Source organism: Lissotriton helveticus, chromosome 4_1 (assembly GCF_964261635.1).
Source record: "Lissotriton helveticus chromosome 4_1, aLisHel1.1, whole genome shotgun sequence".
Classification (NCBI taxonomy): domain Eukaryota; kingdom Metazoa; phylum Chordata; class Amphibia; order Caudata; family Salamandridae; genus Lissotriton; species Lissotriton helveticus.
In genome coordinates this window covers 507,941,655-507,967,355 of record NC_136063.1, presented here as the reverse complement: position 1 = coordinate 507,967,355, position 25,701 = coordinate 507,941,655, and the positions used below count along the sequence as shown (strand labels likewise).

The window sequence follows — 25,701 nt, the reverse complement described above, 5'->3', positions numbered from 1 at the left end:
AGAATATATAGCAGTATCTCCCTTAGCGGTGGCTACCTGTGTCAGCTGCAGCAGTCTGGAAAAGAGTTTTGAGAACAGCCTGACCTACAGTAGCTTGCTGTTTGGAATCTACATCTACACAATAGTGTTTTGTAAATGTATGTGTGGTTGACCATGTGGCTGCTCTACAAATTTCGTGTACAGGAATGTTTCCCAGGAAAGCCATGGATGCCCCTAACTTGCCTGTGGAATGCGCCCTAGAGGGGACTGTTAGGGTGCGTTTTGCCTTTAAATAACATATTTGGATGCACTTAACTATCCATCTGGCTATACCTGATTTTGAAATAGGGCTAACCTTGTGTTGTGGTGAGAAGGCAACAAACAATTGTTTTGTTTTCCGAAATGTCTTAGTTCTGTCTATGTAATATAGCAGAGATCTTTTCACATCTAGGGTATGCAAGGCCCTCTCGGCTACTGTCTGTGGGTTCTGAAAGAACACTGGCAGTTCTATAGTTTGATTTATATGGAAATGGGATACCACCTTTGGCATGAATTTAGGGTTTGTTCTAAGAACTACTCTATTTGCATGTACTTGAATGAATGGCTCTTGAATAGTTAGGGCTTGCGGCACGCTAACTCTTCGAAGCGAAGTAATGGCAATGAGGAAAGCCACCTTCCAAGTAAGAAATTGTAGTTCGCATGAGTGTAGTGGTTCAAAAGGTTGTCCCATTAGTCTGGTTAAAACAACGTTTAGATTCCAGACTGGTGAAGGTGGGTGTCTTGGAGGAATTACGCGTTTAAGTCCTTCCATAAACGCTTTAATTGCTGGCACCCTAAATAGTGAAAGGTGTTGCCTGTTTTGCAGATATGCTGCTAACGCAGCTAGATGTATCCTGATGGATGAATAGGCTAAATTGCAACGTTGTAGGTGCAATAGGTAGCAAATGATGTTTTGAGTGGAAGCATCAAGTGGGTTAATGTCATTGTTATTACAGTAAATGACGAAACGTTTCCACATGCTCTGGTAGTGGGTTTCCTTGCCTCTTTGATAATATTCATGTAGTCTGGATGCAAGTTGAGGTATCCAAACTCCAGGATTTCAGGAGCCAGATCGCCAGGTTCAGCTGTTGCGGGTCTGGGTGTTGAATTTCGCCATGGTTCTGAGTTAGAAGACTGGGTGTGAGTCGCAGTCTTTGATGAGGCACCACTGGCAGTTCTAGGAACGTTGTGTACCACGGTTGCCTCGCCCACATGGGAGCAACTAGGATTAGCGTTAGAGAATATTGGCGCATTTTGCATGCACTAGCGGTATTAATGGAGCTGGGGGAAAAGCGTACGCAAATTTGCCTGACCAGTTCATCCACATCGCATTGCCCTGCGACTGCGGATGTGGGAACCTGGCGGCAAAGTACTGGCATTTTGCGTTTTCGCTTGTGGCAAACAGGTCTATCTCCGGGTGTCCCCACTTCCGGAAGAATGGTTGGAGAACTTTGGGGTGAATTTCTCATTCGTGCATCTGTTGGCTGTGCCTGCTTAGCAGGTCCGCAACTTGATTGTCCTTGCCTGGGTGGTGTTCTGCCATGAGAAAAATGTTCCTCTGAATGGCCCATTTCCACATTGCTTGTGTTAGGTGGGACAGCTGTGGTGTGTGTGTTCCTCCCTGTTTTTGAATGTAATACATAGCTGTCATGTTGTCCGTCCGGATCAACACAGCTTTGTTGCATAAGTGTGTCGTGAAAGCTTTTAGGGCTAGAAAGATGGCCATCAACTCCAGAAAGTTGATATGCATTTTCTTTTGCTGTACAGTCCAGAGTCCCTGTACTGTGTAGTGTAGGACATGGGCTCCCCATCCTACTAGGGATGCGTCTGCGGTCAAGACTATTTGTGGGACAGGCTCTTGGAACAGTCGTCCCTTGCAAAGGTTTTGTGGATTCCACCAATGCAGAGAGTTGTATGCCCGACTGGTCACCAACACTAGGTCCTTTAATTGCCGTGAGCCTGGTTCCACTGCCTTGCTAGGCATTCTTGTAGCAGACGCATATGTAGTCTGGCATGAGGGACTATGAATATGCACGAGGCCATCATGCCTATTAGCTGCATAAACACTCGAGCTGGTAGTGAGTGTTGGGGTCTGAACTTTTGTATCAACGTTTGCATTCCTTCGACCCGTGTTGTGTTGGGATATGCATTTGCTGCCAGTGTATCTATTGTTGCTCCCAGGTATTGTTGGACGTGGGAGGGTTGTAGATGTGATTTTGGGTAGTTTAGTGAGAATCCTAAACTGTGCAGTAGATGTATGGTCTTTGACATGTGGTCGGCACATTGCTGGGCTGTTGGCGCGTGTATTAGCCAGTCGTCCAGATAAGGGTACACATGGATGTGTTGCCTTCTGAGATGTGCTGCCACTGTAGCTAGACATTTGGTGAACACTCTTGGAGCTGTTGTCACCCCAAATGGTAGGATCTTGAACTGGTAGTGTTGTCCTTGAATGGTGAACCTCAAATACTTTCTGTGAGCAGGGTGTATTGGTATATGAAAGTATGCATCTTTGAGGTCCAAGGTTTCTAGGAAGTCTCCCTGGCGAAGCACTGGTAAGACTTGCTGGAGAGTGAGCATGTGGAAATGCTCCGACAAAATGTACAGGTTGAGGGGCCTGAGGTCCAATATTGGCCTGAGAGACCCGTCCTTTTTTGGAATAAGGAAGTATAGGGAGTATACTCCTATTCCTTGATGGTGTAGTGGGACTGGTTCTATGGCTCCCTTTTGCAGCATACTGATGACCTCTTGCTGTAGTAGCGTTATATGTTCCTGTGACATTGGACGGTGCACGGGTGGTATGTTGGGTGGTGTGGAGGAGAGTTCGAGGCAATAGCCATGTTGGATAATTTGCCTGACCCACTTGTCTGTGGTGATATTTACCCAGACTGGCAGACATTGTTGTATTCTTCCCCCGACTGGTGTTATGTGGTCTGGGGGTAGTGCCAAGAAGTCACTGCTTGGTGTTAGTGGAGGATCTATTTGCATTGCCTCCACGACCTCTTCCCTTGGTATGGTTTCCTCGATATCCACCCCTGCTGGTGTTTTTGTTATATGTGGATTGTGTGTTACATTTGTAGTTGGAGGATTGCTGTGATGTCCCTTGCGCTCCTCCTCTATAATTGGAGTGACGAAAGGAGCCTCGGTGTTGTTGGGACTGAAGAGCTCCCATAGACTTTGCAGTTTCTGCATCCTTTTTCATTTTGTCCAGAATTGAATCAACTGCTGGACCAAATAAAAAGTCTGGGTTGATTGGCTGATTAAGAATTGTCGTCTGGACTTCATTTTTAAAGCCTGATATGCGAAGCCATGCATGGCGCCTTAGCAGCATGCTTGTATTGATGGATCTGGCAGCTGTGTCTGCCGCGTCTAGGGCACATTTAATTGAGGCATTGTTGATGAGCTTTCCCTCTTGTATAAGTTCATCTGCCTGCTGTTTGTAGGGATCAGGTAAGTGTTGGAGAATTTCTTCTAAACTGTCGTAGTGCGCCCTATCATATCTGGCCAGCAAGGCTTGTGTATTGGCTATTCTCCATGAGTTTGCTGCCCGAGTCGCCACTCTCTTGCCTGATGCCTCAAAGATTTTAGACTCCTTGTCTGGAGGAGCGGCTTCTGCAGTAGTCTGGGAGTTTGCACGCTTACGTGCGTTGGATACCACTAAGGAATCTAGGGGTAGCTGCCCTTTGATGTATGTAGGATCTATAGGTGCAGCCCTATATTTTTTCTCAATTCTAGGGTTTATGACCCGTGCTCTAGCAGTGTCCTTAAAAATGTCACTTGCATGTTTCAATACCCCTTTTAACATTGGGAGTGTTTTAACGTGTCTCTCAGATGTTTTTAGTGTATCAAAGAGGAAGTCTTCCTCAATAGCATCAGAGTGCATATCTACATTGTGGTAGGTTGCTGCTCTATCCAGTAGTGAATTAAATGCTACTGTATCCTCTGTGGGTGATGGCTTAGTGAGGTATACTGCAGGGTCTGTAATGGGCAGAATCCCTTCAGTGTCTGGTTCTCCTCCTCCACCCCATGGCTGTGTGTTTTGCTCTGCAAGTGGGTTTTGTGGAAAACCAAACCCTACATCTGCGTCCTGATCTTCATCTGGGTTGTAGTCAGAGCGTGCAGGTGAGGTTGGGGCATAAGGAGTAGTAGGCATAACTGGACTGATAGGTTCAAAGAATATAGGAGAGGTAGCACAGTCTCTCTTTTTCTTTAGGGGGATTCTAGAAAGGTCTTCAGTTGGCAGAGGTCTTTTCTTATTGGTATAAACAGTCACTTTACCAGTCTTTGGGTCAATATAGAGTTTTGACTGGTCTTCTGTGGAGGGATCTGGGTGAATAAGCTCCTCTTCCACAGTCCTTGGTTTTGGTGCTGTAACCTTTGGTTTTTGTCTCTTCGGGTCGATGCTTTTTGTGGCTTCGACCGGTTTTGGTGGTTGGATCGGTCTAGGCTGTTTTTCGACGGGTTTTGTCGGTTGAACGTCTTTGGCTGGCTTCACAACCTGTTTCGGACCGAGCAGTTTTGTCGGTTCGACAGTGTCTTTAGGTGTTTTTGGATCCTGCGGTTTTGGCTCGACCCCCTTTTTCGGTTCGATGGGCTTCGGCTTGACTGATTTTCTTTCGTCCACCTTTGGTTTCGCTTTCGGTTCGACGGTAGTTTTGGGCGTAAGCCTTGTGCTCTCGGTGACCGTTTTTCCCCCCTTGTCGATACCTGAGGCTGCTTTGCTCGATTCGACGTGCTTCTTGGGGGTCGATTCGACGTGCTTTTGTTTTTGTGTCGAATTGACGTGTTTTGGCTTCGAGGTTGACTCGACGGCCTTCGACTTCGAGCTCGACTCGACTGCTTTGGTCTTCGTTGTCGACTCGACGGTCTTTGGTTTCGAAGGTTGTATTGGTACTGTGGCCTTCGGGTCGACGCCTTTCGGCTTAGTTACCTTCGATTTGACGTAATTCGGTCCGAAGACTGTATTGTCGACTACTTTCGGTTTCGATGGAACCGATGTCGTATGTTGTGTCTCAGAGGGCACTTTTGGTATGTTCTTAGCCGGGCGGTATGGCGTGGCTGTAGAACGAGGATGTTGATCTCGGCTAAGGCCTGCTGGCGATGCCTCGACCTGAGTCTCTGATAGAGGTGTAGTGTCTATATGGGGCGTTGTACTCACGGTTTGCCCCTCATCGTCATCTGAGTCGTCTTCAACTGCTACGATGTCCTGATCATATTCCTCGAGATCGACCATTAGTTCTCCCTCTTCGAGGTAATATTCGGAGTCGGGCTCCGAGTATTGTCTTTCGTCTTGATCCGAGTCTTCGGCGCTCGCTAGGTCTTCCTCATCGTCGAAGATGTTATCTGGCTCAGGCGCCGCCCGTTGCATTTCTTGCCTCGCCGCCCGTCGATTCCGAATAGTCTTTTTCGATCGGAACTGGGCACAGGCTAGGCAACTATCTTCATTGTGATCTGGAGATAGGCATTTATTGCACACTGGATGCTTGTCTGTGTGCGGGAACTTCGAGTTGCACTGCGGGCAGTACTTGAATAGACTTCGTTCCATCGACGGTCGGTCCACGTGGTGTCGAGAAGGCCTCACGGCCCGATTCGACGACCAGACTGCAACAAAGTTGTAAAAAGTGTATCAGCACCGAGCGCTGAACAATACCGACGGATCCGAAGGCCTTTTGGCCTTTTGAAAAGTTTTTCTTGATTCCGAACTTGGAGAGTAGGAAGGTACATCCGAACCCAATGCGGAGAAAAACAATCTGGGGATGGAGAGGATGCCCATGCGCACTGTAGTCCGAGGGAAGAGCCACCTATCTCGTGATACTTCGAAGACTCTTCCAGGACAACAATGTGCAATCATCCGGACCAAACACTAGGAGGCGATCTATGCACAGACATAAATTCAGCAGCCCACATGCCTCGAACATGGTAGTACGTTCATGTTTACTCTTGCTAATAAAGCAGCAGTGTACTGGTTTACGTTTTGAAACCTATAGATTGTACTTAACTCATAAATGAAAATATGTCTTGATTGTGGACAATTCATCAGCATTGACTCTTTCAACAGAGCCAACAACAAGAGGGGAGGTATTGGCCAATAAAGGTGAATTTTACATTCTCGACTCAGAGCTGGCAGGCCAATGACATGAGAATATCCTATGCTAGAAAGGCACACTAGGAAAGCAAGACCAGTCTAGGTGGGAATTGATTGAACAAATGGGAGGAGAATTCCCTTGTTTACACACGTCATAATCAATAATGCTCATGCCCTCAAGAATAGTGTAAACAAATTCCATACCATAAAACATTTGCTCCAATGGATCTTCTTTAATGATTGTTCATCTCTTATCAAGTAGCGAGAACCGCAAGCATAACTGCATCCAAGATTTCTGGGCATGATACATGTGGGGCAGTTTAAAAATTATTCTTTGTTCTTGCCTCAGAAGGCCCTGCAAATTATGCATAATGTTTCAAATGTGATGCTTTGTTCTACTGGAAGCTGGCAGAAAGACTTCAATTTGTAGTTTTTCATTTTCAGTCAACTACAATAACAGTTTGATTACAAATGCTTAGCAGTTTCTCAAGCTATTTATATGGAAAGTCAAAGGAGATGATATTGCTGTAATCTAATATTCAGAGTACACGTGATCTGATTATTTCAAGCAGTAGCAAGGGCAGATATTATTTAAAGCATCTCTTAGAGTAAGATACAATAAACAGCAGAGAACCTACCATGTGAGAAAAAGCATGCAGAGCAGACAATAATATGCAAGCTATTCTAACATATTAGATGATGAAAAAGTTTTAAAAAGCACAAAAAAGATTGTTAGACTACAACTCAGGATAAGCAAGCCTATCAGTAACACAAATATTTTAATCACTTTATAAATGGCAGAAGTGGGAAAAGAATCTACCCTCACTACAATTTGCAAGGTAGAATTGAATTGGGTGCATAAAGGCTTTGAATGGCCAAATCTATTTGGACTTAAAGCACACACTGAATGCAATTTTCAGAGGGAATGTTGTCACTTGTATTCAGCAGTACCAACAGTTAAACAAAACATGGGCATCTTTCATCAGTACTATTGGCTTGGACACAGTATTATTATTTTTTAGTGTATACTAAATTGCTAAGCTAATGTCTTCTACTGAAAAATCGGCATAAAGTGCAAGCATGTGGTGAACTGTCTCTCAAAATTGCCTGGGTTAAAAACTTAAATGCTGCTGCAAAGACAGACACAAATTATGCTCAATGGAAGCCGTTGATCAACAGGGCAATCACGAGAGTCTCTGCTACAGGGTGAAGGGAGTTTATACTAACTTTGTATAGATCAGAAATTATTGTGAAATGTAATCCAACTACTTTTATTTAGGTTGATAAATGGGACTTTCTGCTTGAGGTGTGAAGGAGTTACATTATTTAGAGTGATAATTTCTGTACTTTGAAATACTTCTCAAAATGCACTTTTACAACATGGAAAAATACATGCATTTTTTAAATGGTTTTAAAATATTTTTAACAATCTTTTATACTTGCCTTATTTTATTTTCTAAAACATCTATGTGCATTTGTTTCTCATTTAATAATTTCTTAAGAGTTTCCAGCTCTTTTTGCTTCTCAATTACATCTTTATGCAATCTGTAATTTGTTTCCTCCAAGGTTTCACAAAAGGCCTATGGAAAAAATGAACAACAATTTTGATATCTTACATTATACTCAGTGGCTAGGTGTAAAGCTATGACATCATTATGTACTGCAGAAAGTTTCTCCTCATACTTTCTATGAAGGCACAATTTCATGTTGCTCATTTAGTGCTGGATGTGTTTTACAACTTGAAACCATCCTGTCAATTCTAGTTAGTTGCTTTTGTCTGCAATCCTTTCACAGACAGTAAACACAATGTCATGAATATACATTTATGTAATGATAAGGGAGACGAGGCTGTCCATAATAGGATAAAGAGGGAAACGTGATACATAAAGAGAAAACAAGGAAGACCGTTGTGATTTAGGTTAATAGCTGGGAAGAAGAGAGAACTTGGGAGTGGAGCATTAAGGCCAAGATTTAAGATGGCATGCTAGGATCAGAATTTAAAACAGACAGTAAGGCCAGACTTAGAGGTGTAGCACTTTTGCCAATTAGGTCTAAACAACTAAGGACAGAGTTGGGAATTGAGGGTTGAGAGTAAAACACTATGGCCAGAAACAAGAATTAAGAAATGTGGCATTATGGCTAGCACTAGAGCGGAGTTAGGCACTAAGGGCAGAAATAGATGAGAAGGCCAAAATTAAGAATGGAGCACAGTGGCTAGAGTTGGGAGTGAAGTACTAGTGCCAAAGTTGCACTAAGGACATTCAGAGAGGACTAATCATTCATTCATTAACGCTTTATTTCGATTAGCATCAGCAATCATAAAAATACAATAAAAACATCAATAAATTCATGACCATAGCATAAAATTCAACATAATTACAATATCATACATAAGCAAAATACACCACTACTAAAAATCTAGATAAATACAAACATACTTTAATATCATGTAAAACTTGCAGATATAAAAACAGGTGGTCTTGCTTGCTGAAAATTCAAAGGCATGAATAATGGACAAATATATTTATGTCGCAGGTTGGCCCATTTAGGGCAAATTAAAACAATGTGCAAAGTTTCTAGTGCAGAGGACACATCACATGTACAAGAGGGGGCTTGTGCCATCCTGCTAGTAGTTGAGGGGACATATTCAGACGGAAGTATGTTAAAAACCTTCTGTGCAAAACTGGCATATCCAATGTTAGGTAAAGTTCAATTTTCTCCATAGATATCACCATAACATAATGTGTATAGAAATTTTTATGCTGTGAGCCTAAGGTTCTAATTCCCCGAGTACGTACTTTAAATGGTCTCTTAACCCATGCTATATCTGATTTAGAAATATGCTCTGGAGAATTAAAAAGATGTGGTTTACCCAAATTTGTCAGTGTTGTTTTTATATAACTTAACCAAGGTATGTGCAGGCTATGTTCCATAATCAAACAATCTCTCAGAATCAATCTGTTGAATTCCAACTAATTTTTGCCCCATATCGAAAGCCATAAAAGTATAGGGTGCATCATGTACTATTATTTCTGCACGTACATTCTGCGGAATTCGTAACAGTTTCTAAAAAATATATTTTCAACCACTTGCATAGTGATAGAAGAAAGACTTTTAGCCCCAAATGTCCACTCCGAAGGATACAGTTGGAACACACTATTGGTATTATAAAAGTGTAGTACAGACTTTACATGGTATAGCCTAGTCTACTAGAGAAAGCATCAATACTGAAGGCGACCCTATTAAAAGATTGGATGTGTGCTTTCAGTAAGGGATCCAAGGACAATGTTTCATCCAGCAAAATGCCTAAGTAGTAGAACTTATCCACCTTTCCTATAACATGATCTCCTATTAGGTAGGTTTTAGTTTGAGTATTTCTAGGTCCCATTTTCAGTGTATGATTTTGAATAATTTATTTTTAGGCCCAGATTTTCCATAAAATCGGCACAATGGAAGTAGTAGGCTATTAGCCGAGCAGGAGAAAAGAACAGAATCATCTGTGTAGAGCAAGGCGGGGACCATTCTGTGTCCAACCTTTGGCATATCTTTACAATGTTACCCGATTGATCTAAATAATATATACAATAAAAAGCATAGGTGCTAAAATACATCCCTGCCAGACCCCAACCCTAACTGAAAGTGCACAGTGCAGTCCCCCAGTGAGCCTTATCTTACTGAGGGTTCAAGCTCGGTATGCAAATCATGCAAAAACGTCATTAGGGTCTCATCCACCCCCAGCTTAAACCACAGTTTCATCTCACCACTGTATCAAAAGCTGTGCTGAGGTCCATGAAGGCTAGATGTATACTTTCCCTTTTGGCCACTGTGTATTTATTGATCAGAAGATATAAATTCAAGTTTTGTTCTATAGTGCCTCGACCTGGCCTAAACCAATGTTGAATGTCTGACAAGATATTCTTATTATTAGCACAGTCTGTTAATCGCTTCAGCAACACCCTACCCAAAACTTATTTCAACGTCTATCCGAGAGATTGGACGGTAGAATGCTGGATTGGCTCGTTTTTTTTTTTTAATTAGGTACTTTAACCAACTGCTTCCATGATGAGGGAATATGGCCTTGTGCTGCCGCATTCAGATGTTGGGTAATTAATGGGGCCTACAGATCTACACACGAGTTAAAAGGGTTGCCTTAAACCCCCTCTGGTCCCGGAGCCTTCCTAGGCGTTGGTTCCATTAAGCCATCCCTCACCTCTTCCAATTCGAAATAGACAATAGTTTCTTTAACTGGAGGAACGATAAGAATAAAATCGCGGTCACGCATATATATAGGATTAAAGTGATCTACCCACTTTTGCGCAGGTAAGGTTAAGCTCAAATCTTGTACTGTTCCCTCGTTAAATAATGGCTGGTTCAAAACTTTCCAGAAGGCTGCGCTGTTTCTAGAGCTGCAGGCCTCCTTCAGTCTATCCCAACGCTTCGCTCTTGGGGGCACCTATTCTATTCCTGCGAGCTAACGCATATGCCCTACTAGCCACTTTTAGGCGCATTGTGACCTTGGTTTTGATTAGAGGGCTGCATTTAGATCTTTATAAGCCCTTGTGCAGTTCTTATAGAACCATCTAGGTCCTGAGCTAAACGGCTGTTATTATGTCTAGTCAGGGCTCTCTGGACCTCCGTACAAATAGTAAAAAATGAGTCCACAACGGCTCGATCATGCGCATCAGAATACAAACACATCTCAAATTCCCAGCTACACTTTTGCACCAAATTCCTCTGGAAGTCATCCGGGATAACCTTACCCCAGCTAATACGCCACCCTTGTGTTTTAAGTGTAAGCAGGTATTTATAGATGATGGAAGACTTAGCGGTAAAATCACACCAACCAAATTCTCGCTAAATAGACTCCATACTATTCTAAATCCCACCAGAGAATGAATCAAGCATGCAGATGCGAAAATATTATGAATAGCTGTATTATTTACCTCTACCCTTTTTAAAAAAAACTTTAAATAGCATTTTTACAGATCATAAAGCAATACAATGGATTATATGCAGTCATCTCGTAGCATAATAATGTGCATAAGACAGTCTAGGTAGATATGTATAACGATGTAGCAGGTCAGGACATCATATCAAAAAACTTTCTCGCCCCTTATCAGTTGTTGTCTCTAGCACAAGGTTGTTACCCCTTTTTAAGCATATAGTACCCAACTTCGTGGCATTCTCCTGTAGAAGTGTAACCTGCAACGCAATGATCATACCAGTGCATTCAAGAATGACAGTCAACATATGTGCTGGCAATGTTCACCCAACGCCTGCAGGCACTATACCCTGTACTTGCTGTGTGGAGGGGTCCTGTTGCTGCGTGGTCAAATAAGTTCTGAAAGTGCCCCGTATAACCCTGGGTCTGGAGGAGGGAGGGATCGTGGTCACGTACAGTTTGCGTTTCATGGAACAGGAAGCTAGACTGTTTAACCATCCCTTAGCTGAAGACGAGGTTTTTCCACCCCAATAAATGGCAACTTCTCTCTTGGCTAGCAACAGACCAATGGCAACAAATTTTCGAATCTTGAGGGAAAACTGAGCAACGTACCCTAGGAGGGCAATTTCTGGTAAGGGGACCATTGATACATACACCATATTGCTAATAATTTCATGCACCTTCACCCAATATGTGTGGATACGTGGGCAGGTCCATGCCAGGTAGGCGAAGTCTACATGTGGGGCATTGCATTTTGGACAGTGATGGGGACTGGATGGATGTATTCTGTGGACTCTGGATGGGGTTATGTATGTTCTACGCAGAAATTTGAAGTGTATCAGTTTATGGCGACTATTAAGGGAAACATTTTTCGTCACTGAGCAGCAGAAAGCCCATTACTCATCTGTAACTGGGTTGCTGTAGACTTTCTCCCATTCACTACGGACCCTGTCGTCATTAACTGGAATGATGGCAGCACATGCCTTGTAGAGTTTTGATATAAGGTGTACACCTCGCTCGCTCTCTATTACCATAGTTAGCGGAGTGAAGGCTGGGGGTTCTAGTGGAAAGTCTGGGGTTATAGTGTGTAGAGCTGAGCGTAGTCTCATAGGAACAAATTTATCCATGAATGTTGTCTTGGGGAATTGGGACATATTGTCAGGATCGAAAATATGGCCATCTGGAAACAAATCGTACGTTTTGACAATGTTGAATTTAACGCATGTTTGCTGCACAAGTTTTTCGCCAGTGATTGGAAGCAACTTGGCATTTGGGAACGGTAGTGTGGAGGAGTAAAGGATTGAAGTGTTAGTGAGTCATCTAATTTCTCCCATGCCCAACTGGTTGTTGATACCGTTTGGATGTCTTTGGGGTCTCTAGGGAAACCATTAGGCAGGACAGCTGCCAAGTTGTCTGGAAGAACTAGATCAGACTCAAGGCATAAATAGGGAATTCTGGAATTGGGTGGTACCACGTCTGTGCGAAGCTGCACTGGGCAATTAAATAATATAGCTGCAAATCCGGGACACCATATCCCCCTCTGTCACAAGGTAATGTCATGATACGCCATTGAACTCGGGCCCTTTTGTCGCCCCACACCAATCGTATTAGATGCAAACGTATAATCAAGAAGAATCTATTTGGCAGGGGAATCGGGATATTGTGAAATAAATACAAAAACTTAGGGAGTACGACCATCTTAATAAGGGCCACTCTGCCAGCCAAGGTCAGTGGAAGTTTGAGCCACTTGTTTATTTGTGCCTCTAGTGCATGAATTGCTTGCCCGTAGTTGCGACAAATGATTTGGTCAGTGTCTAAATGTATAAAAAATTCCCAAATATTTAACCAAATCTGTGCACCACTTCAGTGGGAACTCCAGGTCCAAACAGATTATTGTAAGGGGAAAAATCACAGATTTGTGCCAGTTTATGCACAGTCCTGAATATGCACCGAATCGCAAAAATTCTCGAATGAGAGGTTCTAGATTAACCTGTGGGTTGCGAACATAAAGTAATGTGTTGTCCGCATATAACGACACTAACAACGGACCAGTGTTGAATTGTAATCCTCTATGCACGTGTTTCTCTTGGAAATGTCACATCAGCGGGTCCATAGCCAGAATAAATAACAGGGGCGATAATGGGCAGCCCTGCCTTGTACCTCGCGAAAGGGTGAAAGGAGCAGACAGTGTGCCATTCAGTCTGAGTCTGGCGGTGGGTTGGCTGTATAAAAGTGCCGTGGTGGCTATGAAACCGACCGGCATCCCCATGCGTTGCATAATGGATATAATGAATGGCCATTCGAGGGAATTGAATGCCTTTTCGGTGTCTAATTGGATTGCGGCTGCTAGGACCTCAGGGTTTATTCTATGAAGAGTGTTAAATAAGGTACGCAGATTGAAAGCAGTAGAGCGGTGGGGAATGAAACCGGATTGCGCCAGCGATATTATGGAGTCCATTAGAAGGCAGAGCCGCCGAGAGAACCTTGGCCAGTATTTTGTAATCTAGGCTCAAGAGTGAGAGCAGGCGATATGAGCCACAAAGGAGGGGGTCCTTCCCAGGCTTGGGGAGGAGATTAATTACAGCTTCACGCAAAGTAGGAGGCAAGATCTGTGTCTCCAAATCCTTGAAGGCCTTTTAAAAGGCACCCGTGAAACCATCCAGGCCAGGGGCTGAGGAGGATCTAAGGGCAGAGATGGCTTCGTCAATGTCCGTCTCCGAGATAGGTTCCACTAGGAAGTCCGGCATATACCTCTCAAGGTAGATAAGAGCCACCTCTGAAAGATATCCTTCCTGCTCTGTCCGGTCCTGCCCCACTCTAGTGGTATATATTTTTTTTAAGTGTGTCAGAAACGCCCCTTGTATGTCTAGTGTGTCTGTAATTTGTTGCCCTGACTCAGTTTGCAACTTAGCTGTATATGCATTACGATAGGGGGGTCTGAACATCTCAGCCAAGACCCTTCCCGGGCGTTCGCCCTCGCCATATTGTATGGCATTCCGCTATTTCCCTATAAACAGATCTCTCATTTGGCTGTGTGTCTATAATCGGCCAGCAGTGTTATTCGTGGTTTGTCGATTTCGTCGTCTGGAGCTGCCTGGAGTCCAGTGTCTTAAGATCTTGTTCTAACCGGGCTATGGTTCTGCGCAAATCCCGTAGCACTCCGGCATGTTTGGATATGCATATGCCTCTCATATAGGCCTTAAAGCCCTCCCACAGCATTGCAGCAGAGTCAACGGAGCCGCCCTCCCACAGCATTGCAGCAGAGTCAACGGAGCCGGTATTTATGTCAAAGTAATCCTCTATCACCTCACGTATTTCGTGTTGAAAAACCCCATCATCTAACACCCAACTTGGAAACCGCCACTGTCTCTCGAAGCCCTCAGGGCGTGGGACTTTCAACGTTAACAGTACCGGGGAGTGATCGGAATGTGTCCGTGGGAACGTCTGGATTGTATGGTACCAGCTAAGCACATCCGGGGATGCCAACCAATAATAAATCCGTATCCATGTGTTGTGGGAACTGGTATAGTGTGTGTAGTCTGTGTGTCGTGGACTGCGAACGCAACTTACATCTATTAAGGAGAACTGTTCTTTTAGTGAGTTCAGAGCCCTGCGCGTGTGTGGCTTGGGGTCTGGCGCGCTCGAAGTGCTGTCTAAGGTTTAATCTGGAGCAATATTGAAGTCCCCCCCAGCAAAAGGGACACCAGGTCAAGTTCGAGTAGCAGGGAAAGCAAGGAATAAATAAAGTCAGGGGAGTCGGACCATTATGCAGACCAAAGCCACCCTGTGCCCCATCAACATACCCAGCACAATTATGTATCTGCCCTCGCGGGTCTCAGAATGAATGCAAAAAGGGATTATTTTGTGTATGAGAATGGCCCTGCCTCTACCATAGTTGCAATAGTTAGCAAAATATCTATGTGTTCCCCAGCTAGTAGCAAAGCGGATTTGATCACCTTTGGGTAGGTGGGTTTCTTGGAGGAAGGCTATGTCCACTCTGTGTCGGGTTAAATAATGTATCACCTGTCTTCTCTTTCGAGTGTTATTTAGGCCTCGAATATTCCATGTCGCTAAAGACAAATCTGAGGGGCCCGAGTTGTGTCCTACCTATGCCATATTAGTACAAAAGGGAAAATCCGACATTGAAGCAATCGAGCATACCTTTATCTCCTGACTACACTAGACTGTGTAACTGTCACAATAATACTAAAGAAGAACCAACACCCCTGCCTCCCCCATCCAGCCTCCCCACCCTTCCTGAGAGGCAATACCCATTGTATCGAAGAAGAACAATGCACCAATTGGAACTCCAAAACCATGAACAAACCCCTCACAAGGTGCATTAAAATGTTGCACAACATTTACACGGTGATCACCAAAGAGGGGGTGGCAATGCCCATGCCGCCAGTAGGCAACTAAAATGCAGTGTGGAATAGACTGTATCCCGTAATTAGGCTGTGGGGTTTTAGGTTTAAACCTATAATAACTGATAAAACCCCACTGAAAGAAAAATAGCCCTCACCGGTGAAAACAAATAAACACTGAAAAACCACCTGGACAACCACAAACTAAATGCCATTCAACGAAAGGAAAAAGATTGAAAATGTAATTTTTTTTTCTGAAGGGGTCAATACAATGTAAATTTGTTATACAAGCTAGCAGTAAGAAAGACTGGCTAACATTATTCTGCTTGAGTTTTGTTCTTTAGGGATGCCACTAAAATATTGTTTCTTCTTCTTTTTACTTTTTTCGGTTTTGTGGGCTTTGGTCTAAAGATGCAGAGTTTAGTTTCATGTTTTAGGTCTAGTTTAATCATTTTATAAACTAGAGAGAATCAGAAAATATCAAACTCATATTTGATATTTTGGCTGCATTTGATTCTTTCACTGATAGGTAAAATGGCTGGTTTCATCAAAATCTTTCCTAATATGTGTCATCACATTTACCCACAGAGAATGGGTAAAAACCCTTAACACATCAGACCATAGTTTCTAGTGGGTCAGTATTGATAGTAGGTAAATTGCGGACACCTCAGGCTTTAAACATTCAATGCAAGGTATAGTGACAAGTATATATATATATCACCAAGCATCTGGGATAGTGGTGAAAACATGACACCAGACTTTTGGAAAACATGGAACGCACTGTCACTTGTAATGCTCTGCAAAAAAGGTTCTTTCCAAGTTCAACAAAGATGGAGTGACATTGTTTGTATTTGTAGTGATTCAGCTACGTATATACATTTTTTGTGTGTGATGACCTGTCAAAATTGATACCCGAGCTGAAGTGATTCCCTGTAGGAGATCCTTGCCACTTGTTAGATGGTATGCTGAAAGCATCTTTATAATCTTCAGAGTTAATGAGGGATGCTATTGACTTTTTAGTCTATTCTGGTGCACGGTTTTCTTATGCACAGGAACTAAAACGCAAATATTTATCATTTTGTGCTTAAGAGTCATTCCAACTGTGTCCCTTAGCTGATGGTTCTCAACCCAAGGGGCTATGAATGCTGAAAGGGCCTTTTCACAGAAGTTTACATAGGAAGGAAAGCGTGAGCGCACATGACCCAAAGACTCACTGAAGAAGTATTGTATGGTGTACTACAATAAGATTCATTTGCAAAAATGTATTTGGACCTCATATACAATATAAGTGCACTGTCTATATACCATGTTCTTTCAGTGCAATAAGCAAGCAATAATAAAAGCAAAACGTTCCATAAACATCAGAAAAACACTGTTTCTGTTGCTTTTAGTGGCGCGAAAATGTGTAACCACTGATAACTGTTTTTTAAGATATTGAAAACAGTGAAAAACCCCCACCAGAATTTACCAAAAATAGAAACTGAAAACAGGAAAGCCTACCCGTAATCTTCAATGAGCCATTTAAAGCTAGACCTGAATGAGAGTTCAACCATGCCCTGATCCGGAGAAAACCTCCATGCTTGCGTCTGAGCCGCTCTGCGGTGGCGAGAGTCTATTTTTATCGCTAGGGCGGGTGTTGTTGGCCTTGTACGTGCGACAGAACTCCTGTACCTCTGTGGGGCTAACGAAGACACAGGACCGCCCATTGGCCTCAGCTCTCAACCGGGCAGGGTACAACATGCCATATATTTCAGTTCGAGATTCCTCAGGGTGGCCTTAACTCCGTTATACTTCCACCTGGCTTCCTGGACCATGACGGTGAAAACTTGGAATAGCGACAATTTGGAGCCCTGCCATATTGTTTCGCCATGCTCGTGCAACATGCGGAGCGCCGTGTCTCGATCCCTAAAGTTCATGACACGGGCTATGATTGGCCGAGGCGTGCATCCTGGATTGGGCCTGGGCCCCAATGACCAGTGAGCGTGTTCTACCACAAAGCCCGAAGTAAAGGAGTCCCTACCAAACAGATCAATTAATATCGACTCTACAAAAGTGTCCATACAGCCAGTGGTTGCGGTCTCGGGAACACCTAAAATGCGAACGTTGTTTCAGCGACTGTGCGCCTTCAAGTTTTCATTCTTTATTGCCACATAGTTCAACACGGTGGAGTCTCTTAAGCGTTTGCGCTGTACCATCTTCAAGGTCTGAGGTGCGGAACTCTACTATGTCTAGGCGCCTGTCGTGTGCTTGAATCTTAACTCCCATGTTCGCTATGTGTTTGTCTAGAGAGTCGAAGTGGACATCGAGCGCCTTGAAGCTTGCCCGTATCTCCTGCAGGAGAGAACCCATCTGGTTGGCAGTGTCATCAGGTGTGGCCGCCTTTTGCCCTCCCTCCGCCATGTTACCGGGGTCTTCTTGGGCAGTCTCCGCAACCTTTTCGAATGGGAGTAGACGTTGTTTTGGGTCTTTGCGGCCCATGCCGCAGTTGCGCTGTTGAAGCAGGACAAAGGGCCTTGGAGTAGGAGAATTAGATAGTGCAGGCATGCTTAACTTAGCACCTTAACAGGCTGTGGCTGCGACTATGCCGCGTTTACTGTGCATGACGGCATTGTAGGAGGCTGATTGTCGCCATATCTGGCTCGAGGGCCGGTAGCGAATTCCAAAACTCAGGGTATCAATGATCAGTTCACTGGCATATACACTAGAGCCAGGATCTCCTCTGGTGGAAGGCGAGCTGCAAGGTCACTTGGTTCCTTCTGGGATGGCAGGACAGGACTTACTGTGGTGGCTACAATTAAGGAGGTGAAAAGAGTCTGTGGCCGATATCAGGTGCAGCTGGGGCAGGTGGCGCCAATGAGGAGAGCACCAGAGGGGGGGGGGGGAAACGGCTGAGGCCCAGTCAGGCGCAGGCTTAATTTTTCTCAGAGCACCCCCGTGGGCACTTGCAGCAGTGTATAATAGCGGGCCTAAGCGGATGACGGTAAGCACACGCAGGCCCTGTCCCTGCTTGTACCTGTGCTCTGCACGGGGGTAACTCTTCGCCACGTCCGCATGAGGCCAACGGACCTCCCGCTAGTGTCTCGCCGGGTTCGCTGGCGCACAGCTGCCAACTCACCGCACCCGGTCCATCTGGGACCCAGCGGTGTGCGCCATAGCCGTTATGTCTCCTCCGGACTCCTTCCGCCTCTCAGATCGCCGCCATGATGGATTTTCATGCCGAGTCGCCGCAATGGCGCATCTGTCTCTTCAACGCTATGTTTTCGGCGCTGTTGGGCTACGCCGGTTCAGGAACCCTTCCCCTTATCAAAATGGTCCGATACATGGCAGTTGGTCGCACTGGAGAGTGGGATAATGTGCGATTGCCAAAGAGGCCGGCGGAGCTTCAGAGCCGCCCGGCCATCTTGGTCTGCGGCTTGGCCACGCTATTACCTCTGCCCTTAAAAGTCGGGCCTGCAATAGGGACATGCTCTTCTTCGGATAAAATATTAATAAGGTTTAATTTGGAGACCAAAAGGTAAAAATATCGACCTGAGTGCCTAAAATGTATCCGTTCCAAGACCTCATTATATGCTTGAACCCTCCTTTTTTCAACACGTATGGATGTATATTAAATCAATCAGCAGGACTAATGGCGAGAAGGACCACTCTAGCAGTGTTTTTTCAAAGAAACTTCTCAACTCTATGTTCAAAGCTATCTTTGCAGATGGTGAATTATAGATATTGGTTACCAGGACCCTAATATTGTGGGGAAAAGATAGTAATACACTCAGGATAACTCCGGAATCAAATGATATTTGTTCTGTGGAGCAGTCTAGTCCTAAGCTTGTGTATGTTGCCAGGTCTCACATTGCTCTGCTATGCGGGGAGGCCTCGATATTAGTCCGGAAGGCAATAAACCCACAGAGAAATGAAATCCCCTCTACATCCTAAGTTTCTTAGAAACACACTATCCCATATGTTTTGCATAGGTCCGTTTCTCGTTCATCCACTAAGGAAAGGAAATGTATGCCTAGAGATGGCACTTAACCATAGATAGGATTATGACACAAAGGGGTATATTTTCAAGACCCTTGTGCCCCCGGTGCGTCACTTTTAAAATGGGAAAAAGTGACGTACCTGAAGCACAAGAGGCTTGTAAATAAGCCCCTAAGACACTAGAGATCACGAGTGGGCATTTGGGAACTAAAGTCAGAGCTAAGTAGGGGGCACTAAGACTCGAGGTAGGTGTAATTCCAGGCCAGAAATGTGTGTACAGCACGAGGGATTGACTAGAGTTGGATAGGACTTACTGAGGCCAACGTTGGACATAGTACATTGAATGCAAGGCATTATAGCCTGCTAAATTTAAACAGTATGCATTTTATGCGCATTAAAGTAAAATGACAACCAGCGATTGATGCTGCATCTCCCTCTCTCCTTTGCCGTGCCCACATTCTTCTGCAAACCCAATATACCATCTTCCCTAACCTCACACGCCTTTGCAATATGTACCTCAGCCTGCAACTGGACTTTGGTGGCCCTTTCTCCTTAAAAAAACTGTCTGCAATCTGACTGTTCACAGCAGCTTCAGAACTACCATGCCAGTTTCTTCCCACCAATTCTTTGAAAGAGGGTGAACTCTCAGTTCTCGATTATCATCTGAATTAGCCACTACTGTCAAATTGGGACTGATGATGTGATTGATTTAGACATCACTTTTGGCACAGTCTCATCAAACCTTGTTTAAATAACTCACAGCAGAATTTCCTTCAGAGTTTGTCCTTTTAAGCGGACTGCTCGCAAGAAATCCATCCACCCCTTTTGCTCTACTTACAAAGCCATATCTTGCTGCATGCTCCAGGGTACCCTGGACAATATCACACACTCCTTTGGCATTCATTCTTCACTCACATCTCGGATGCATAAATTATCAGAGACCTCACGCCTACAGTAGCTACTATTGGGGGTCTTCACAGACGTAGGAGGGAATAGGGGAGAGTGGGTGCTGGTGGGAGTGGCATCCTTATTCACTAAATAAGATATTGCACATACATGGAGTGCCCACAGTTACGGAATGGTGAGAGGCAATGGACTGGTGCTCAAAGTAGGAGGAATCTATCTAAAAAGCAGGGGGATGCCCAAAGAAACACTCCCATGTGTGGGACAAATGGCGGGATTATTATGGACTCATGCGGAAGTGGAGAATGCAGTGCAAGAGCAAGTCGATTTAAAGACGGTAAAGTGGTTGTGGGAGGGGGTGGGCAGCTGAGGGTTGGTAAAGATGTGTATGTAATGCCATGTTTGGAGAAAAAAAAACACTGAAAATAAAAAATGTGGCTATTTAAAAAAAAAAAAAAAACAGTAGGCTAATGCGCTGCTCACCTTTCACCAGTTTATACTTGTGGTACCCATCCAAATGATAATGCTATTTGGCCTGATTCTGACAAAGCTGAGATCCTGGTAATGGAAGGCTCCTCTAACAATTATCCTGGCTGGAAAACAGGATGGGCATGCTCTGCTGCCTCCCTGAACCTAAGCCATTGAAAACTCTCCAGACTACAATTTTTCTCTTTGATTAATCGCTCTCCCTCACCCCAAATATCAACAAAGACACCTTTGCTTGTTTCTTCTACAATAAATGCTCCCCAAATTATCCAAGAGCTTCGACTTGCCTTCAGAATGAACTAAGAATTCTGCCTTTCTGGGCTTCTCTTGTTATTTGAGAATTTGGTGCCCCGTGTTAGCTGGGCCTCAATCACCACTATTCAATTTCCTTGTACTGGAACACTTTAGTTGGTTGACACCACAATGACATCCTAATTTATTCATACATTCGATGGAAAACAATTAAATACATTATGAAACAGGCCAGTACAAGCTGTGCAAAGACATGCAGTACAGAAGTCAGGACATGGGAGTCTGGACGGAAAAACCCTCTGCATTGTAAATGGGCATGTACCCCATCCCAAGTGAAAGTTAAGTGGTATCCTGACATTTTCTTTGGCCCTTTCGCCATGCTAAGTTATGTCTGTGTACAGAGTCCCAGTCTTGTCCTGATAATGTGAGGTCTAGGTTCATGACATGCCTGTGACCAGGAGGGTGCACCAAGCATGCCTACATAGTATGTTGATGCCCAGGATGCATCACATTAAGCCATGGTGGCAGCATGCTATGTTGTTGAATATATAGTGTAAGGAGTAGTTTTTGTCCTGTAACTCCAGTTCTGTAGTAGGGGTATCTTCGTTATAGTCATAATCTAGTGAATAGTCCCGCCCATGTGCGTGGACCCCGGAGCAATCAAAAATAATCTCTTAAGGTCTCGAAAAATGCAGAACTGCACAGACACTTAAGAGAGAATTAAAGACAGATAATGCAGCCTATATCACAGGCTACACTGTCCAGTACTTCAACTAGAAATTCCACCAAAAATCCACAAACAGCAAAGCCTGTCCAGATTTCCCTTGCTTTAACAGCAAAAACCCTCTGGAATGATAGAGAGGAAGACATGGACCGACAAGCCCCATAGGCTGCCAATATGTGGCTCAGAACAGGATACTGTGCCTTTAAGAGAACTTTCCAGAACTTCACAGTATCCCAGAATGCACTGCAGGTCCCTTTTACTTTCAGTTCTTTTTGAAGGCTTAACACGCCAGACCTGTAGCATTCCTTACATGAATATCTCTCTCCACCGGGGAGCAGGGCGGGCGCTTATGACTATAACAGAGATACCCCTACTACAGAACTGGAGTTACAGGACAGAAACTACTCCTTCTGTAGTAGGGGATCTCTGTGTATAGTCATAATCTAGTGAATAGAATGGCAAGCCCATCCCCACACCAAAGCGGCGGTGGAGAAAAGAGAAATAACACCACTACTGTGCGAACAGATTTCGCAGCAAAGCCTGCCCAACCTGAGCGTCTGCCCTGGCATCAGTGTCCAGGCAGTAATGCTTAGCAAAAGTATGGACCGACTTCCAAATGGCCGCCTTGCAGATTTCTGCAATTGGAACATTACGTAGCAAAGCAGTCGTGGCAGCTTTGCCCCTGGTGGAATGAGCCTTAGGTTTACCCCCTAAGGTCCTATTAGCTTTTTGGTAACACAATTGTATACAGGACACAATCCACCTATAAATGGACTGTTTAGAGGTAGCAAGACCTGTCCTGACTGATCAATAATTGATAAACAATTGGTCTGACCTACGAATATCCTTGGCTTTATCCAGATAAAATTTCAACACCCTCCTGACATCCAGGGAATGCAGGGACCTTTCCGCTGGAGAGGAAGGATTCTGAAAAAACGTAGGCAAAGTTATGGTCTGGTTAACATGAAAGTCAGATATAACTTTAGGAAGAAATTCAGGGTGAGTATGCATAACAACCTTAGCAGTATGAAATACAGTATAAGGTTCTTGGCAACACAACGCCTGAATTTCACTCACCCTGCGGGCCGATGTAATGGCCACGAGGAACGCCGCCTTTCAGGACGGGTGCTGCAATGAAGCCTTATGAATAGGTTCAAAAGGCTCCTTCATCAATCTGGACAGCACCACATTCAATTCCCATGAAGGCGAAGGAAGCCGGACAGGAGGGAACACTTTCTTCAAGCCTTCCAAAAAATCCTTGATCACAGGGATCTGAAAGAAGGAAGTCTGTGATGGGCATTTCCTGTAGGCAGTCAATGCAGCCAGATGAACCTTAATTGAATGGACATTAAGGCCAGACTGCGCCAGATGAAGAAGATATGGAAGGATGACATTTTCCTTACATGTCGTCGGGTCATAGTTCTTGGACTTGCACCAGATGCAAAACCTCTTCCACTTGTAAGCATAAGAAGTCCTAGTGGAAGGTCGCTTAGCCTCCTTCAGTATGTCCATGCAATCTTCTGGGAGATTCAAATGGCCATATTGCACTATCTCAGGAGCCATGCCGCCAAACTCAAAGACGAGAGGTTGGGGTGCAACATCTGCCCCCCCGAACTTCGTGAGAAGGCCCGGCCGGCACGGCAGCTTCATGTGAGGAAGGAGAGACCGGTGAAGCAGGTCCGTGAACCACCACTGTCTGGGCTATTCCGGGGCAATCCGTATCATCCGCGCCCTGGACTGGGACAGCTTGATGAGAACCGTCGGAATCAGGGGAATGGGTGGAAAAGCATACAGAAAGCTGTTCGACCAGTTGATCCATAACGCATTCCCCAGCGTCCCCAGCTGGTAGTACCTGGAGGCGAAGTCTCGGCATTTGCTGTTTTCGGCGGTGGCGAACGGATCTACGTCTGGAGTCCCCCACCTTGCGAAGACTTCTCCTAGTACTTCGTCGTTTATGACCCATTCGTGATTCTTCTGAATCAGTCTGCTCAGTGCGTCTGGCTAAACATCCTGCACACCTGGTAGATGGGTAACCGTTATCATCAGTCCTCTGGCCAGAAGCCAGTGCCAGATCGCCTGCGCCTCCTGGGTGCGCGATCTCGAGCCCCCCTGCTTGTTGAGGTAATACATCCTGGTCGTATTGTCCGTTTGCACAAGCAGAGAGTTGGTCTGGAAGGACGGAAGAAAGGCCTTCAGCGCCAAGTGAACAACTCTGAGTTCCAGGAAATTGATGTGGTACGTGGACTCCGTCTGGGACCACGCCCCTTGAATCTGTAAGTCTCCGGAGTGCGCCCCCCAGCCGTGGAGAGACGCAAATGTCACGATAGTCTGCGTGGGAATGTCCTTGTGGAAGGGAACCCCTCTCAGGAGATTCTCCGCCGAACACCACCACTTCAGAGACTGAAGAGCACGCAGAGACAGTCGTATCCTGTCGTCCCAAGACCCTTTCCTCTGATCCCACTGATCCTCCAAGCACTCCTGCAATGGTCTCATGTGCAGCCGTGCGTGTGGCGTGAGGAAGATACGAGAGGCCATCAATTCCAGTAGAGAAGACACCGTCCTCACTGTTGTAGATGGAGTGGTCATAAGAGCTTGAGCCTTCCGAAGGAGTGATAATCGGCGCTCCCCTGAAGGAGACACGCTTGCTGACAGCGTATTGATGGAGGTTCCCAAGTACTGGATGCACTGGACCGGAGTCGGGACAGACTTGGACATGTTGATGTGCAACCCCAGCTTGTTCAAGAGAACGCACGTCTTCTGGAAGTGCGCTTGAGCTTCCGAGAAGGAGGAGGCCTTGATCAACCAATCGTCCAGGTACGGGTAGACAAACACCTTGTTCTTCCTTAGGTGTGCGGCTACCACTGCCATGCACTTCAAGAATGTTCTGGGCGCAGACTTCAGTCCGAATGGCAGTACTGTGTACTGATAATGATTGGCGCCGACTTGGAATCGCAGGAACTTCCTGTGTTTGTGTGCAATGGGCACATGGAAGTATGCATCCTGTAGGTCTATGGCACACAGCCAGTCTCCCCGTTGCAGCTGAGGATAAATCGGATGCAACGACAGCATGCAAAACTTCTCTCTGCGAATCCACTTGTTTGCTTGTCGCAAATCCAGAATGGGCCCGAACTCGTTCTTGTCCTTTTTGCGAACCTGGAAGAACCGGGAGTACAGACCTCTTCCTCTTTGAGACAGAGGTACGTCTTCTATCGCCCTTTTCCTTAATAGGATATCGGCCTCCGCCTGGAGCTCGCGCAGCTGAAACTGCGAGCTGACCGGAGGAATTGATGGAGGCGGGCTGGTGAACCGAAGACTGTATCCATTGCAAACAATATTCAGCACCCACTTGTCCCGAGTAATTTTTCTCCACTCTGCCAGAAAAAAAATCGAACGCTTCCCCCCACCGGAGCGGGTAACGGATGTAGGGGAAGTAACAGCTCAGGGTCGAGACCCGGCCGCGCCATTGTTCGCTGTAGAGGATTGCTGACCTCCTCTACCCTTCTGGCGCTTCTGGAAGGGCCTCCGGAACTGCTGTTGCTGCTGCTGTCCCAAAGCCTGTCCTCGCCCCAAACCGTCTCTAGAACGGGCGGTAGGCTTTCTTTTCTTTGGGCTTCTCCAAGCCCACAGCCGTCAGAGTCTCGGCCTCCGCCTTCATGCGAGCCATCTCATCATCTGCATGTTTCCCGAACAGGGTCCCCCCCGAGAAGGGCAGATTAGCCACTGGCTGCTGGGCCACCGGCTTGAGTGATGTGAGCCTGAGCCAGGCATGGCGTCGCTGGTTGATCCCATGACAATACTCATGGGCCGCCAAAAGAGGGCCATCAGCGTCCGCGCTGATGACCTGGTTCGAGACCAGCATCTCTTCCTTCTGGATCTCCAGGAAATCCTCCCTCCTATCTCGTGGCAGGAGTTCCGCGAACTGCTGGAGGGATTCCCACAGGGCACGATCATAACG

At 45.3% G+C, this 25,701-nt stretch overlaps 1 protein-coding gene across 6 annotated transcripts in view; it reads right to left on the bottom strand.

The window, feature by feature from the left end:
* SNX16 (sorting nexin 16) overlaps positions 1–25,701 on the bottom strand; it is a 249,202-nt gene that overhangs the window by 69,924 nt on the left and 153,577 nt on the right. For all 6 annotated transcript variants that reach the window (XM_078687097.1, XM_078687099.1, XM_078687101.1 and 3 more), the window contains exon 6: positions 7,544–7,680. In XM_078687097.1, the coding sequence (XP_078543223.1) occupies positions 7,544–7,680 (137 nt within the window). The remainder of the gene's footprint in view (positions 1–7,543; positions 7,681–25,701) is intronic.